The 14,978-nt window shown below is 36.3% G+C and overlaps 2 protein-coding genes across 2 annotated transcripts; both read right to left on the bottom strand.

The window, feature by feature from the left end:
• Window positions 1-88: 88 nt before the first annotated feature.
• Window positions 89-4,524, bottom strand: LOC111777201 (uncharacterized). Its single transcript, XM_023656680.2, has 15 exons — window positions 4,285-4,524; window positions 3,681-3,932; window positions 3,476-3,587; window positions 3,292-3,399; window positions 3,018-3,122; window positions 2,470-2,553; window positions 2,272-2,387; window positions 2,018-2,119; window positions 1,811-1,924; window positions 1,649-1,705; window positions 1,362-1,428; window positions 1,190-1,243; window positions 880-954; window positions 624-659; window positions 89-513 (listed from the first exon to the last, which is right to left on the bottom strand). The coding sequence occupies exons 2-15, from the start codon at window positions 3,695-3,697 to the stop codon at window positions 412-414; spliced, it is 1,149 nt and encodes a 382-aa protein (XP_023512448.2). The 5' UTR covers window positions 3,698-3,932; window positions 4,285-4,524; the 3' UTR covers window positions 89-411.
• Window positions 4,525-5,685: 1,161 nt separating this feature from the next.
• Window positions 5,686-8,872, bottom strand: LOC111777664 (cytokinin riboside 5'-monophosphate phosphoribohydrolase LOG1). Its single transcript, XM_023657366.2, has 7 exons — window positions 8,053-8,872; window positions 7,865-7,962; window positions 7,746-7,776; window positions 7,573-7,672; window positions 6,245-6,315; window positions 6,027-6,170; window positions 5,686-5,937 (listed from the first exon to the last, which is right to left on the bottom strand). The coding sequence occupies exons 1-7, from the start codon at window positions 8,170-8,172 to the stop codon at window positions 5,845-5,847; spliced, it is 657 nt and encodes a 218-aa protein (XP_023513134.1). The 5' UTR covers window positions 8,173-8,872; the 3' UTR covers window positions 5,686-5,844.
• Window positions 8,873-14,978: the final 6,106 nt, after the last annotated feature.

Here is a 14,978-nt window from a genome sequence, read left to right as displayed (position 1 = left end):
AAATCCATACCAAACTCAAACCAATCACATTTTGAGTATAACTCAATAGGTAGGATACCAATTACTATCCCTAAAGTTAGATAGCAACAGTTCAAAAGGGATGTATCATATTCATATTACTTCGGTCCTAAAACAACTCCGGTATCTTGGCTCCTGTTCTGAAGTCTACTTTTGGTATATTGCCCTATCAGCCAACATGACACACTAGACAGAACGAAACCAGGAAAACGACTGTGGTTGTGTATTGCGCTTTTATATGAATTATTTCTCTATCAGTAAACAAAATGAAAAATTCTACAACAAATGTATCAGAGAGATATCTCGCTCAAGGACCCATCAAATAAGCCCTCAAGGTAAGAAGAGGACATGTACATAATCACCGTGACAACTCCAACAGAAGGGTGGTCCCTTCTATAAATGTTTCGTCTTATTAATCTGATCGAGATATGCTTTGTCAGCATTCACAAGCCGAGACTGAAACTCAGCCCATTCAGTTCTGCACCTTGATCTCACCTGCAGGATCAAGACGAGGAACAGATTGCAACTTCAGTTGGTCTTTTGGAACCAACAATATATTAGAGATCATCATGCATAGAAAAGAAGAAATTATCATTGATATTTACCCCTTGCCATGGAGCCTTCCCGTTCTCAGAATAGCCCTGAAAGTAAATAGATAATTAAGTATAAAATACCAAATCTTGGAAAATATTTCAAAAGATTAATAGTTTAAAAGGGTAAAGCAACGAAAAATAAAGAAACAGACAACAACACACAATTTGAGTGTCTGCATCTGCATGCACACTCTCATGTGCAGTCAGAGAAATGAAATCGAACGGAATGGAGTTCATTCACAATTAATAGCATGCAGAAACATCTCACCTGATTCCCAAGAGAAGGGATTACTTGATGAATAATCCACTGCGAATCAACTACGCCAATTTTCTCATGTGCAGGCTGCGGGAACCCATCAAAAGAAAAGAGTTGGTCTCATACTATCTTTTATATTCACATGTGTCGTACACTTCAATTTAGGTTATACATATTTAAGGTGATTTAAAAGTGAAGCTTAGGTTGACAGCTGAATTTTCAAGTCAATAAAGCTGGAAAAAACAGATAAAATCACATAATATATATAAGACAGTCGAAAGGCTCACAAAATGAATAATAATATCAGAGGAGAACTACTGACCTCTACACATCTTCTGAGAGCAAAGTCTAGCCCCCATCCATGTACCAAATCATTCTACAAGTAAATTTAACTCATTAGATAAGATGTGGCTAGAAATAAAAAATACTTGAGGTCGCACATATATGCAAGTTTATATTGAGCAACCCTTTCTTCTTATGTAGTTACAGTATACCTGAATCATATGCCAAACACATCGCCAAGCTTCACGAGAAAAAACAGGAGCCATAATTTCTACAAACCTGTAACATATGAAACCAGTGAACAAAACTTGTAAGGATACCATATGACTAGATTGACACCAGTCGGTAGTTCTAAACTCTATTCACTAGACTTCATGAAAGAAGAGATTTCAAATCCGTAGAGAAACATCCGGAGATGAACTACTTTTAAGTCCACCCTCAAAGTTCTCTGTTAAATATCCAACTAAGGGAGAAACATAATTGTGTAAGAGAGAATTACGCAGCACAAGGAGGCAAGCGAGGGTCGCTACACCAGCCCGCTTTCTCTTCCGTATCCCTATTTCACCATCGAAAATGTGCATGTCAGAATCCAACGTAAACATGAAAAGTGAGAACCTAATATACCACCCAAAAGTAAAAAGCAGAAACGAAAAGAGCTTACTTATGAACCTCTCTGTCACCTCTCCTCTTTGTCATTTGCCATGTCAGTCCATTATTAGGCTCAAGTCCAGGTTGGGATATTTCCAAACCATGTTTTTTCACTAACTCAATATACCTTATTGTTCAATCAATAAGAGAAAGCTATTACAAATAGCATCGGACCATTGAACCAAACATCACAAGCAGGATAAAAGAAAAATATGCTTACTTCTCCGCATTGAAATGCTCAACTCCAAGGTCCTCATCCCATATAAAAATATAATCATATGCAGCTACAACATAAGGATGCAAGAACCTTTTTGCGTACCACCTCAAGTGCAAAAGAAAGAAATAAGAAAACCAAAAATTGAATCTTCTTCTTAAATATGCGTTCTGAATGCAAGACAAGAATCAGGCTCCAATTGCAACAGAAATTATACAGGATGAAATAACCCAAATCATACAAAATACCAACACATCTACCATTTTGTTTGTTTCTTGACACTGACATGGATTGCATTCGTTGACCACTCAAACTGATCCCACTCAGTAGTCAGACCGTCATAATGGAAAAGCACAATTGTAAAATCATCAGAGAACTGATACAACGAGAAAACATGAGCCTCAACAACATTGTAATTTGTATAAACAATTTGAATAATACTCCTCCATATATATGACCTTTTTCACCGCTGCATCAATATTTTTTCTCTGATCAAGGCCCACGGTGAATGTAACCAAGTACTTGGGTTTTTTATTTAGATCCTGCACAATTAAGGGCTTTCAGTATGGGCTTAAATCCCTTCCACATGCAGTTAAAATGTGATATGGATTTTTTTTTTAATTAAAAAAAGAAACAGCAAGTCAGGCTCTATCGGATCCTCAAAATTTTAAATAAGATGCAGAAATAGATTGAACAGAAGGGTGGCTATTTCTAATCAACAAAACACTCCAATGCCCCCCATCCCTCGAAAAACACGTGAATTTAGGGAGATTAATAGACTTCTGAAATGGAAAGCAATAAGTTATATACGTTGGCAAATGGTACTGTTCATAATGAAATTAGAACTCTAAATTGTTTTAAGAGAGGCCACTTCAACATAAAGAAGGAACGCCAAAATAATTAGAACTTATTCCAAGATCGTTCTTAAAATAATAACTCAAGATCCCCCAGAGCAGTGATAATTTGCTTAGATAATAAGATATACATACATCACTATCATATATACCTCACTGGGTTCACCCCATAATCGACGTAAATAAAAATCAGATTCTGCTGCAACAATTCCGGGAGGTAATGCCTCTGCACCACGAGGATTTGTTGGCACATATATCTGGTAGATTAAAGAAAATTAGAGATATTGACAATTTATTATGAACCATGACAATCGTATTTGGATGTCAAACTTTTGCGCCAATACATCAATAAATAGAATAAGAAAAAGTCTGCATGACATGTTAGTTTTTTGCCAACAGAATAATTTCAGAATTCAACAATAATACCTTGGGAGTTTTGGGTGATCCACGAGTCTCAGTTAAATTGGTTCTAGGGGGTCTTTGCACGTCAATGGCTACATCAAGAGATGACACAAGGCTTGAAGGTAAGTTAATCTGTAAATATTGAAATGTATCAAATGGATGTAGGCATAAGGTGCTGCAAGTAACATTCTGAAGAAGCATAACATACCTTCGTTAGCGACACTGTAGGAAATGAAGCACCCAGAAAAAATCCAAAGACCACTCCCACTAACGTTGTGAATATAATCATTGCACTGTCATTTGTTTTTCTAGTTCCTCCTCTGTGAAGATAATATGAAGGGCAATAGACCACATAAATTAGAACGGCAGAAAGGACTAATAGAAAAATGACAAGGAAAAGAACACATTAGTACCGGTGGACGCTTCCCATAGTTGAAACGAAATCTCAAGTATACCAACTTAAAAGTTTCGATCTCTGCGATTATGATCAATTCTTGAAGCGACTTGTTAATGCAAAGACGAATTTCCAAGACAGTGAAACTCCAATCCACACAAAGTCGAAAAGCACAGGAAGCTTAAACGAAAGAGAGTGGAGTTACGAGGATTGCCGTCGGTCAGGCTCATCCATACGTACTAGGACGAACTTCGCAATCGTTCTCCCGAAGCTCTCGAGAGAGAATAAGAAGAAGAAGAGCGATTCAGAAGAAAACCAAGCAGTGGAGCAGGACAAATATGAATAGACGCATATAATAACCGACATTAATGGCGAAAGAAACTTAAAATCACAATGTATCAATGTTCAATAAAGTCGAAAAATCGCATTAACTCTAGAAACCTCAGCTATTCAAATCCAAAAGATGTACAAAACGACAAGTGATCAAGTAATTTCATCGACATTAAGAAATGCAACGTAAACGCAATTAGAAACCAAATCGCAGAAACGAAACGAAGAACAATAAACAAAAACAGTAGAAATTAAGAGAGAAAACAATAGAAATCTAAAGATTAGAGCGGTACCGGAAATGTGAATCGCGAAAAGGATTGCACCTGCCGGCGGGTTAGTGACGATTCACCAGTTTTACTCTTGGATTGGTTTGATTAGAGTGACAAAATTAGCTTCCCCCTTGAATTTCATCGAGAAATCGTAAATCTACGCAGCGTTTCTCTGATGGCTCCCGCGAACCTGCATGCCGCGTGTTCTGGGCCGGAGCAATCCACGATCTTGACGTGTCTTAAATTCCTTCCTTTTTCTCTCTATTATTTTCTATTTCCTCTAAATTAAATTTATAATTATTAACAATACATTAAACTTAACTAGGATAATAATGTTAATATATCAAATTATTCTATTATTATAAATTAATATAAATAAATATGGTTATATTTGCTTAAATGGTATTTTATTAAATATATTAATTAATTAACTGAGATAAGTTAATTGATTAACTCTGTTTCTAAAATGTTTCTAAAATGTTTCTAAAAGGTTGCATTCATCCAGTCCCACAAATCTCATAAATCTTAAATATCAAACAATCATAACTAACGTGCATCACTAACATTGATAATGAATGTCAAATGTTCTTAATTTTATAATAATCATAAAAGTAGATGTATCCTCTTTGGGCTTATCCTCCGGGGCTTTCTTTCAAGATTTTGAGATGCATCCACGTGCGATCTCACAATCCACCTCTTTGGGGTCCAACGTCCTCACTGGTACACCGTTTGATGTCTGGCTCTACTTCTTCTTAAGATTTTAAGATGCATCTACATGTGATCTCAAAATCCACCTCTTTGGGGTCCAGTGTCCTCACTGACACACCGCTTGATGTCTGGCTCTGATACCATTTGTAACAGCTTAAGCCTACCAAAGGGTCCAGCGTCCTCACTGACACACTGTGACACACTACTTGATGTCTGGCTCGGGTACCATTTGTAACAGCTTAAGCCTACCAAAGGCTCCAGTATGACTAACACACTGCTTGACGTTGTCTGGCTCGGCTCTGATACCATTTGTAACCGCTTAAGCCAATCAATAGCAAACATTGTTTTATTTGTTCTTTCCCTTCCAAGTTTCCTTTCAAGGTTTTAAAATGTGTCTAAAAAGAGGTTTCCACGCCCTTGTAAATAAGGTTTTGTTTCTCTTTCCAACTGATGTGAGATCTCACAACAAGGCAACGTACGGTAGGATTTTAACACTATTTTCAATTTTTTTGGGTCGACCCGACCAAAAAAAATATAAAGCCACGAATCGATTCAACTTGTCAGGTTATAAAAAATTCAACCAAATCGAAAATCGAAATACAACTGACCCAACTTTTATAGTTTGAGTTAGATAATTAAGATTAGTCGAGTTCTTACACGTGATTTGAACGATCTCTAATTCGAGAAACATAGAGAAAGAAATATTAGATACATTAATTGGATCAAAGCGAAGCCTTCATTTTAGCTGCCAAACTTTTGAACAACAAAAAATTGGGACAGCTTACACAAAAGTCTTAAAAACATGGTTTTTATGTCAGTCATTTGCTTCTTCTTCTTCTTTGTTTCCCTCTGTCAAAGCCCTTATCAAACTGCTGTTCATCTAGAGATGTCACATTTTGGAGGGTACCCTAACTGTTCAATCTCCCAGCTATGCTTTGAAGCTACTCTTTCATGCCTCGGAACATACTCCTAACCCACACAAACAAACTCCCAATTCAATTTTCATCTCCAAATGGATTGAAATCTTCATTTTACTCAAGAACTTGTTTGGGATTTACCTCCATGTTCTTCACTAACTCCTCTGCATTAGGTGCAGATACAATAATATGGCGTGCACTTGGACTGATGAAACCTTCCTCTACAGCTTCATCGATGAAGGACAGCAAGGAGTTGTAATATCCATCCACATTCAACAGTCCTACCTGAAAGAACTTGCGCTCATGTTGTTAATGAATGCTTGATTCATAGCTTCAAAGAATATGAACATTTGACTTACTGGTTTATCATGAATGCCGAGTTGGGCCCAGGTGATTACTTCAAGCAGCTCTTCTAAAGTTCCATATCCACCTGCAATGCCCAAACCCCACAATTTCAATACTAATAACCAAGTATGTGGATGATGATTTGAGGCCAAATGTTCATGAGCCCATGATGCCATGAGCTCAGATATTGGATCCTTTAACCGTTCAAGCTTATCACTAGTAGATATTGTTTGTTTTGGCTCGTTACGTATCGCTGTCACTCTCACAGTTAATGCGTATGTTAGGAAGAGGTTTCCACACCCTTATAAGAAATGTTTCGTTCTCTTCTCTAACCGATGTGGGATCTCACAATCCATCCCCCTTGGGGCTACGTCCTCGTTGGCATACCACTCGGTCTTACGGTTTTAAAATACATATGTTAGGGAGAGGTTTCCACACCCTTGTAAGGGATGCTTCGTTCTCCTTTTCAACCGATGTGAGATCTCACAATCCACCCCCCCCTTGAGGCCCAACGTCCTGGCTGGCACACCGATCGGTATCTGGCTTTGATACTATTTGTAACAGGTCAAGCCACCACTAACAGATATTGTCCGCTTTAGCCCATTACGTATTACTGTCAACCTAACAGTTTTAAAACAGAGAGTCTAGCCCTACTCTTACCAGTGCCTCGCACCATCTAGTAACTAGCTTTGATATCATTTGTAACAATCCAAATCCACCACTAGCAAATATTGTCCACTTTAGCCTGTTACGTATTGTTGTTAGCCTCACAGTTTTAAAATGCATCTACCATGAAGAGGGTCTAACCCTACTCCGATCAGTGTCTCGCACCATCTCGCTCTGATACCATTTATAATAGTCCAAGACCACCGTTACCAGATAATATCCGCTTTGTCCCGTTACAGATCGCCTCATTCCACACCCTTATAAGAAATGTTTCGTCCTCCTCCACCAATAAACGTGGGATCTTAGAGCATAAAAGGTAATGTCAAGGAAGTGAGGGGAAAAACAGGGGAGTCAGGGACCATCTGCATAAAATGGTACTAAGAGCAAGACCAAAAAGGCAGAGGGACCCTGTATCACAGAGCAGCTACGCATTTAAATCTTGGGTCAAGTCTAACTCTATTTTGCCTACACCCCTCTAAGCTTGGGCCCCAAAGAGGCCAGGCCTACCACAGGCTTTCTTTATGGTTAATACTAAGCTTTTGTAGGGCTAAAACGAGGAGGAACAAGCGTGTGAATGTAAGACATGGAGCAGCAAAGAGACAAAGTACTCATAGTGATTAAAGATAAAGAAGGTTTGAATGAATGTCATGGGGGAATGCAGATAAGAGTATCAAACCAGGCAAGGCGATAAATGCATCAGACCGCCTAGCCATCTCGGCCTTCCTTTGGTGCATGTCTGCCACCGCCTGCACTTCTCCCACCGTCTCTCCAGTTATCTGCAAAGGCAAGAACAGAGCGTCAAGTCTCTGTAGCTAAGTGAATGGCATGGTTTATATAACAGTGACATACCTCTCTTGGCATCAGGGTCTTGGGAATGACTCTACAAACAAAACCCAGAAAGAAAACAACGTTTAGTCTAAGTATGAAAAGGAAAAAGGAGGGTAAAAGGAAGCTAAAAGGAAGCTAACCCAACAACATGGCGGCCACCGTTATGAACAGCTTGGGATACCAACCCCATCAATCCAACGCTACCTCCACCATAAACAAGATCAATATTCCTGGAAACCTAAACCATTGAAACATCTTTCAATTACAAAACTATGAACGACCCATTTGAAAACAGAGGGAGTTGAAAAGGGGGGAAGCGAGAAATTACAAGTTCTTTTGCAAGGGCAATGGCTGCATCTTTATAGCTAGTCTTCTTACCAGGGCTACTGCCACAGAACACACAAATCCTCTTGAAAATGGGTAATTTGGGTTCATTTTCCCTCTCCATTGTTGGAAATTGCCTCAGATTCAGTGTTGTGGTGTGGTACCTGTTGGTGGAGGAACAAGAATGTGCGTGGTTACATATATAGCTGCGCTGCACAGCACAGGACCAAACATATTGACGCAGCTAATTCCTCTCTCTCTCTCATTGGTCCACTGTTTTGAGAAGGACAGGGGAAAGTGACTGCATTACCTCGACTGAAATTCAGCAATCTTATTCGCTAATAAAAATATCGTTTCTTTTCTTACGCCAAAATTGTGTGAAAAAACTAGCTTTAATACCTTTCTTCCCTTCCTTTTGCCTTTATTTTTGACTCAATAACCAAAAAGATGTCGGCTTTACATGATATGCATCTCAAATTGAAATGGGTTGTTCTTAAATTCGATTAATTGATAGAAAAAGTGGCCAAATTCTAAAGGGTTCAAAGTGTTTGATCATAAAACATTAAGAAAAAAACATGGTAGACAGTAGAGATGCATGCAAGATTGTAAGAGCGTTCAAAGTTTGGTTTTGTTTAATGTTTTTTTCCACGTCGTTGGGATGTAGGAAGAGACATGGTGTGTTGAGCAAAGGGATGGGTGATCTGAGCTGCTGCTGCTTCTTTTTGCTACATGCATCACTGTCGTCCCATATAAGCAGAGCTTTGGATCAACAAAGATATATTGCACTTTCTGCTATGCATCAGAAGCCCCAACTCCTCCATTATTGCTTTTGTTTCTCATACACACCTCAATACCAACTCCCATAACTCATCAAAATTTTATAACGACAACACCCCGAACATAACTTAATTGGTTAAGACGAAAAAAAGTGCGTGGAGGTAGCTTGAAAAAATCGTTAAATATGACTTTTTTGTATTGCTGCACCAATAGAACTACTGATTCTTTGAGCGTATGGATTATTCCTATTGTAACAGTCTAAGCTCACTGTTAGCAAATATTGTCCACTTTGGCCTGTTAGGGAGAGATTTTCATACTCTTATAAGAAATGTTTTGTTCCCGATGTGGGATTTCACAATCAACCCAACTTGAGGGTCCAGTGTCCTCGTTGACACATCGTCTAGTGTTTGGCTCTGATACTATTTGTAACACAACTCAAGCTCACCACTAGTAGATATTGTCCATTTTGACCCATTACGTACTGTCGTCAGCCTCACGATTATAAAACGCATCTACACGGGAGAGGTATTCACTCCAACAGATGTAGGATCTCACAATCCACTCTTCTTGAGAAACCAACGTACTCACTTACACACCACTCAGTGTTCGGCTCTGATACCATTTGTAACAGTTAAACCTCACCGCTAGCATATATTGTCCTCTTTAAGCTTACCGTTCTGGGGTTTCCCTTAAGGTTTTAAAACAAGGTAGCTAGTGAGAGGTTTCCACGTGCTTATAAAGAATGATTCATTCTCCTCTCAAACCAATATAGAATCTCATGGTTTGAGTTCGTGACTCGATCTACTCGATCTAGAAGATATAGTTTCCACAGCAGGAGAAAAGATAGGGGAAAAGATGGCAGAAGAGAAGAAAAAGTGAAGGAAAGAAAGGGAGTCCCTTGGGCGGCACGTGGGCATCTTCCCCCCACCTCTTTAGAGGGACAAGGTATGAGGAATATGCTTTAAGAGGCACTATAAGGCTCATAATTGGAGGGGAAACAAGCCCTCCATGGAAGGCTTTTGAAGGTGGGAGTGACCAATGAGAGTCCAAAACCTGTCAATAAGGGCGCTCAACTTGGTTTCACCAAATAAGGAAACAGGGTCTACCACACCTACATTTCTTGGCAACCATACACCCCAAAAACGCCACAATATGAGTGATTTGGGGCAATGCCCTCTATTAAGCACCAACATCACCCTCTTCCACCCCCTACCATTATAACCCAAACACAGCTTAAACAAACACCTCACCTAGCTACTAAACCCCTTGTGTTTGGCCTGTCTCACTAAACAAAAGCTTGAGTGGCCAAGACTTGGTCAAATTAGAGTTTTTATATAATAAACCCTTTTCCTTTTCATTCTTTTCAAGTTTTTGTTCTATTTTATGATTCAAACCAAAAAAACAATGGTAGTGGAATTCCTAATCAACTTAGAACTCATCCTCCTCTTCTTTTGCAGCCCACCACTCAGCCTTGCTTGCTTATGCACATTTTCCTACCACACTTAGCTAGACAACAACTTCTTAACAACTCATTAGACACCTATTTTCTCGTTTACGTGTTCAAATTCTATTACTTCCTCGTGGAAGAAAGCATACCAATCAGTCTTGATACTATTGATAGAAACAACAAACCTTTGCCATAGAGATAGTGTCGCTTACTTATAAGGATATGGAAACATCTCCCTAACAGAAACGTTTTAAAATCGTGAGGTTGACGGCGAGACGAGCTATTACAAATGGTATCAGAGCTAGACACCAGACAGTGAATTAGTGTGGATGCTTGTGAGATCCTACACTGGTTGGATAGGAGAACGATTCTTATAAGAGTATAGAAACCTACCCCTTGTAGACGTTTTTTAAAACCGTGAAACTGATAATGATATGTAAAGGGTCAAATAGACAATATCTACTAGCGGTAGACTTCAACTGTATGAGCTAATATGAAACTACAACAACAGGTGGAAGAAGCCCTCCCATATTTTATTATTATATTAATTACAAGACCACTTTAATCCTAAACATAAGGGTGCTTTTATATATATATATATATAAATAAATAAATAAATAATAATAATTAATCGAAATAGAATTAAATAAGTGGTCGTATTTGTAATGTCGTGGAAAAAACATCATGGGTGTTTTGTGTTGAAAATAATGGAATGATTCCCATGGATGCCTTTTCCTTTTTCTTTGTCTTCAATTTTAGCTCATACGTGTCTCACGTGGATTGGTGTACAAAGAATATTAACCTAAATTATTAGCGGAAAAAAGAGGAAAGAAGATAGCCTTTCCCTTTTCATCTTTTTACCTCACACAAATTAATTAAGGGAATTATTATTATTATTTTCTCTATAAAAAAAAAAACAAATACTTTTATAAAAATATTAAATTAATTAAAATATCATTAAACTTCATTGTATATATCTCTAATTTCTTTAAAATATCACTTTTTTTTATAAAAAAAAAATACTTTTATCTGGTAGGTATATAGAGATGGAGCAGTTAGTACTGTTTGACGATGAAAGTCCCACAGATTTATAATCAAAGAATACTCTCTCTATTGGTACTGGTACAAGTGGACAATATCATACCACTGTGGAAAGTCGTGTTCATCTAACAAGTACCATAAATACCATCAAGTACTGTCTGTATTTTCGGTTGAAAATTTAAAAATAATACTTAAACTTAATAAAGTTTAGAAATAATTTAATTAAATTTAAATTTATAAAAATCTTTTAAATGTCCACGTTCTAATAGGCAGCTGAAGGATGAACAGTTTAAATCAAACTGGGCGTGTGCGTGTGAAATGGTTTGTTTTTTAACGTTGGATGTGTACGTATCATAAGGACAGGGCCCGGGGCTCATGGGTTGGTTCCATTTCCCTCTCACTGCCTCTGTTTCTGGCCGCCATTCAAATGTGTGTGGTTAAGCTGTTGCTTTCTTCCTCCTCTAATTTTTCCTACATCGCCTTGGTTCCATCATTTTCGTACTCCATTTTTAGTCTTTGTACTCAATCCAACACTTTTTCTAATAGTCCAAGTCCACCACTAGCAGATATTATTCGTTTGTTTCATAACGTATCGTTGTTAGTCTCACAATTTTAGAACGTGTTTACTAGAGAGAGGTTTCTATATTCTTATAAGAAATGGTTCGCTCATCTCTCCTATCGATGTAGGATCTAGCAATCCACTTTCTTAAGGGTCTTGCTAGCACACCGTCCGGTGTCCGGCTTTCATATCATTCGTAATAACCAAAGCCCACCACTAGCAAATATTTGTGTTAGGGTGCACCGCTGACGATGAATTTAGACGGTTACTTTTTTGGTCGAGAATATGAGGTATAATAATGTATTTGATCCTTAGGTTTGGGTGTCCATTCCACACGCTGTCGGTAGGTTTCTTTGCCCATTCAGTCTTTGTGGTTCATGCCAACGTTTTTACAATTTAGTCCCTCTCCCAAAAAAAAACGTGTTAAATTACCCTTTAATCCTTAGATTTTCACGCTATAATTTCAAATGAATAAAAATATTTATAAACTTTTAACTTTTCTAAAAAAAAATTTAAATTTTCAAAAATTTCAATAATATCGAAAAATAGTGAGTGTTATATTTAGAAAATATTAGTAAATATATAGATAAAAAGTTTAAAAGTTCATGAATTATCTCTCATTTTTTAATATTAAATATATTGTTGTAACAGGGTAAAAGTATTTTTGAATTTTTTAAAAAAATTTAAAAGTATTTTGGAGTTTTTAATAGGATATGAAAACATTTTCCTAACGAACGCGGTTCAAAACTATGATGATAGTGGTGATACGTAACGGACTAAAACAGATAATATTTGTTATCGGTAGGCTTATGTTGTTATAAATGGTATCAGAGTTAGACATCAGATAGTGTGCCAATAAGGACATTGGATCCCCAAGAAGAGGTGGACAGTGACATCTCATGTCGGTTCGAGAGAAGAACTAAACATTCCTTACAAGGGCGTGGAAACAATCGTAAGGCTAATGTCGACACATAACGAAATAAAACAGACAATATTTGCCATCGGTGGGCTTATGTTGTTACAAACGGTATCAGAATTAGACACCGGACAGTGTGCCAATAAGAACATTGGATCCCGAAAAAGAGGTGGACAGTGAAATCTCACGTCAGTTCGAGAAAAGAACTAAACATTCCTTATAAGGGCGTGGAAACAATCGTAAGGCTAACGTCGATACATAACAAATTAAAACAGACAATATCTATTAGTAGTAGACTTGTCGAATATAAGCATTAGACAAAATGGAACGATATATTATTTAACTCAGTTGTAAAAATTATGGAGTAAATAATAGATGAAGTAATTATGCAGATAAATGTGGAAGGTGTAAGTGGTAGGAAAGCACTAGATTTATGTGCCTATATATAAATGGAGTAAATGCTAGGCGGTAGATTCTTTTTTTCACCGCGCTGTACGGTAAATAATTTTGGATTTGTCTTTTTCATAAGGCTTACAGCTGTCGCACGATTACGTAATTAATGTGCCATAAAGATGGGTGCTTGTTTCGGCCAACTATGATGTCACCTAATTTATTTTCCTACAAATTATTATAAAATTATTTATTAATTAATTAAGGCTACAACAACGTGGGAGTGATATAAAACCTAGTGTCCAATTATATCCAAATATTACCACGTCCAATATAAATATATAATTCCCCTAAATTAACAAAAATATCTTTTAATTAAATAATATTTTTAAATTTTTAAATTTTTTTAAAAAATACCCTTAAACTAAAAAAAATATTAATTTAAAAATATATTAATTTGGGATAGTTTAAAAATTATAAAAGTGTTTAAAAAATACTCTCGGACTTTGATTTCAAATTTTTTTAAAATCTTTAAAAATAATTTGATTTGTACACTCAAATTTTAAAATTAGATAATCTATGATATGTCGATAAATGACTTTTATTATATATTGATACTAAATTTTATTTTTTTTAGTTTAAGGGTATTATTAAAACTTTTAAATGTCGTAATAAAATTCAAATTTTAAAGGTAAATTTTTATATATAAGCTAATTTTTATTCTATATTTGTTCGTGTAAATGTGCATGAACTCACTAAAATAAGAATCGTCAGATACAAGAGGGTCGAGAGTTAATATAATTTTATATCATAGGAACCGTGTTATTGAATGATAATAAAATATTTTTGTGGATATTTAATAATTTGATAAATATTGAGAAAAGAAAGATATTATTGTGAATGCGTTTGGAGTGGAAGAAACCATTTCTTTTAAATTTTATTAATTGGTCAATAATAGACCAACAAAAATAGACCATATGTATTCAGTGCAATTTATTCTAATTTTAATTTAATTATTTAAAATTATTTGGCTACAGTCAATAATGACGCAGGTGCTTGAACAGTCGCAATCATCCGTTACACAAATAAATAAATAAATAAAATAAGAAATGTTTCGAAATAATTGGCGGTTGTGAAATGAAGTCGGTTTATAATTATAAGAATGAGCAGAATTAGCCGATTATTTTGGTTAGCCTTTTCTTTTTTAAAAAATCCATAAATACAAATATAAATTATTTAATTATCTCACCTACCAGTGTTCATGTTAGATCAACTTTGTTCTTCGATTTGAGTCGAGTTGAATTTTTTAAAAATAAAAATACGGGTTCGTGGTGTAAGTTGACATTTTGATCTTGCCGACACGATAAATAAGGTCACAACTCAACCTTATTTAACGTTTGTAATTGATATTAATGATGCATTGCGACAGACAGGTAAATGTTTGATATTTGAACTTTATCGAAAATAGGGTTACAACTTAACCTTATCTCACTCGATTAAGAATACTTCACGTTTGTGACCACTGTTACTATTGATGTGTTGTGACTTGTAAATATTTAATATTTGGATTTTATCTGAAAATAGGGTTATAAGTTAACCAAATCCTGATAAGATTCAGAATATTTAACGTTTGTAACTCATGTTAGTGATGTACTGTAACTTGTAAATATTTGATATTTTGGTTTATAAGTAAGATTTTTTTTTTTAAATAATTAAAAAAAAAAACATCTCGACAATCGACCCAACCCAACCTAACTCATGTTTAGGTCACCAACCCAAAATTTCGAGTGGTTTCAAAAG

Source organism: Cucurbita pepo, chromosome 16 (genome assembly GCF_057944985.1).
Source record: "Cucurbita pepo subsp. pepo isolate OVF chromosome 16, ASM5794498v1, whole genome shotgun sequence".
Taxonomy (NCBI): domain Eukaryota; kingdom Viridiplantae; phylum Streptophyta; class Magnoliopsida; order Cucurbitales; family Cucurbitaceae; genus Cucurbita; species Cucurbita pepo.
This window is presented reverse-complemented; position numbering and strand designations above follow the sequence as displayed.

Bases quoted from the DNA above. Each gene is read 5' to 3' on its own strand.
- LOC111777201 (XM_023656680.2), bottom strand. The intron at 1,244-1,361 runs GTATACTGTAAC...ATTTACTTGTAG, and splicing joins GTGTTTGGCATATGATTCAG to AATGATTTGGTACATGGATG. The intron at 955-1,189 runs GTCAGTAGTTCT...GGGTTCCCGCAG, and splicing joins CTCTCAGAAGATGTGTAGAG to CCTGCACATGAGAAAATTGG.
- LOC111777664 (XM_023657366.2), bottom strand. From the start codon at position 8,172: ATGGAGAGGGAAAATGAACCCAAATTACCCATTTTCAAGAGGATTTGT. The intron at 7,673-7,745 runs GTATGTCACTGT...TTGCCTTTGCAG, and splicing joins AGACCCTGATGCCAAGAGAG to ATAACTGGAGAGACGGTGGG. The intron at 5,938-6,026 runs GTAAATCCCAAA...TGTGTGGGTTAG, and splicing joins AGTTAGTGAAGAACATGGAG to GAGTATGTTCCGAGGCATGA.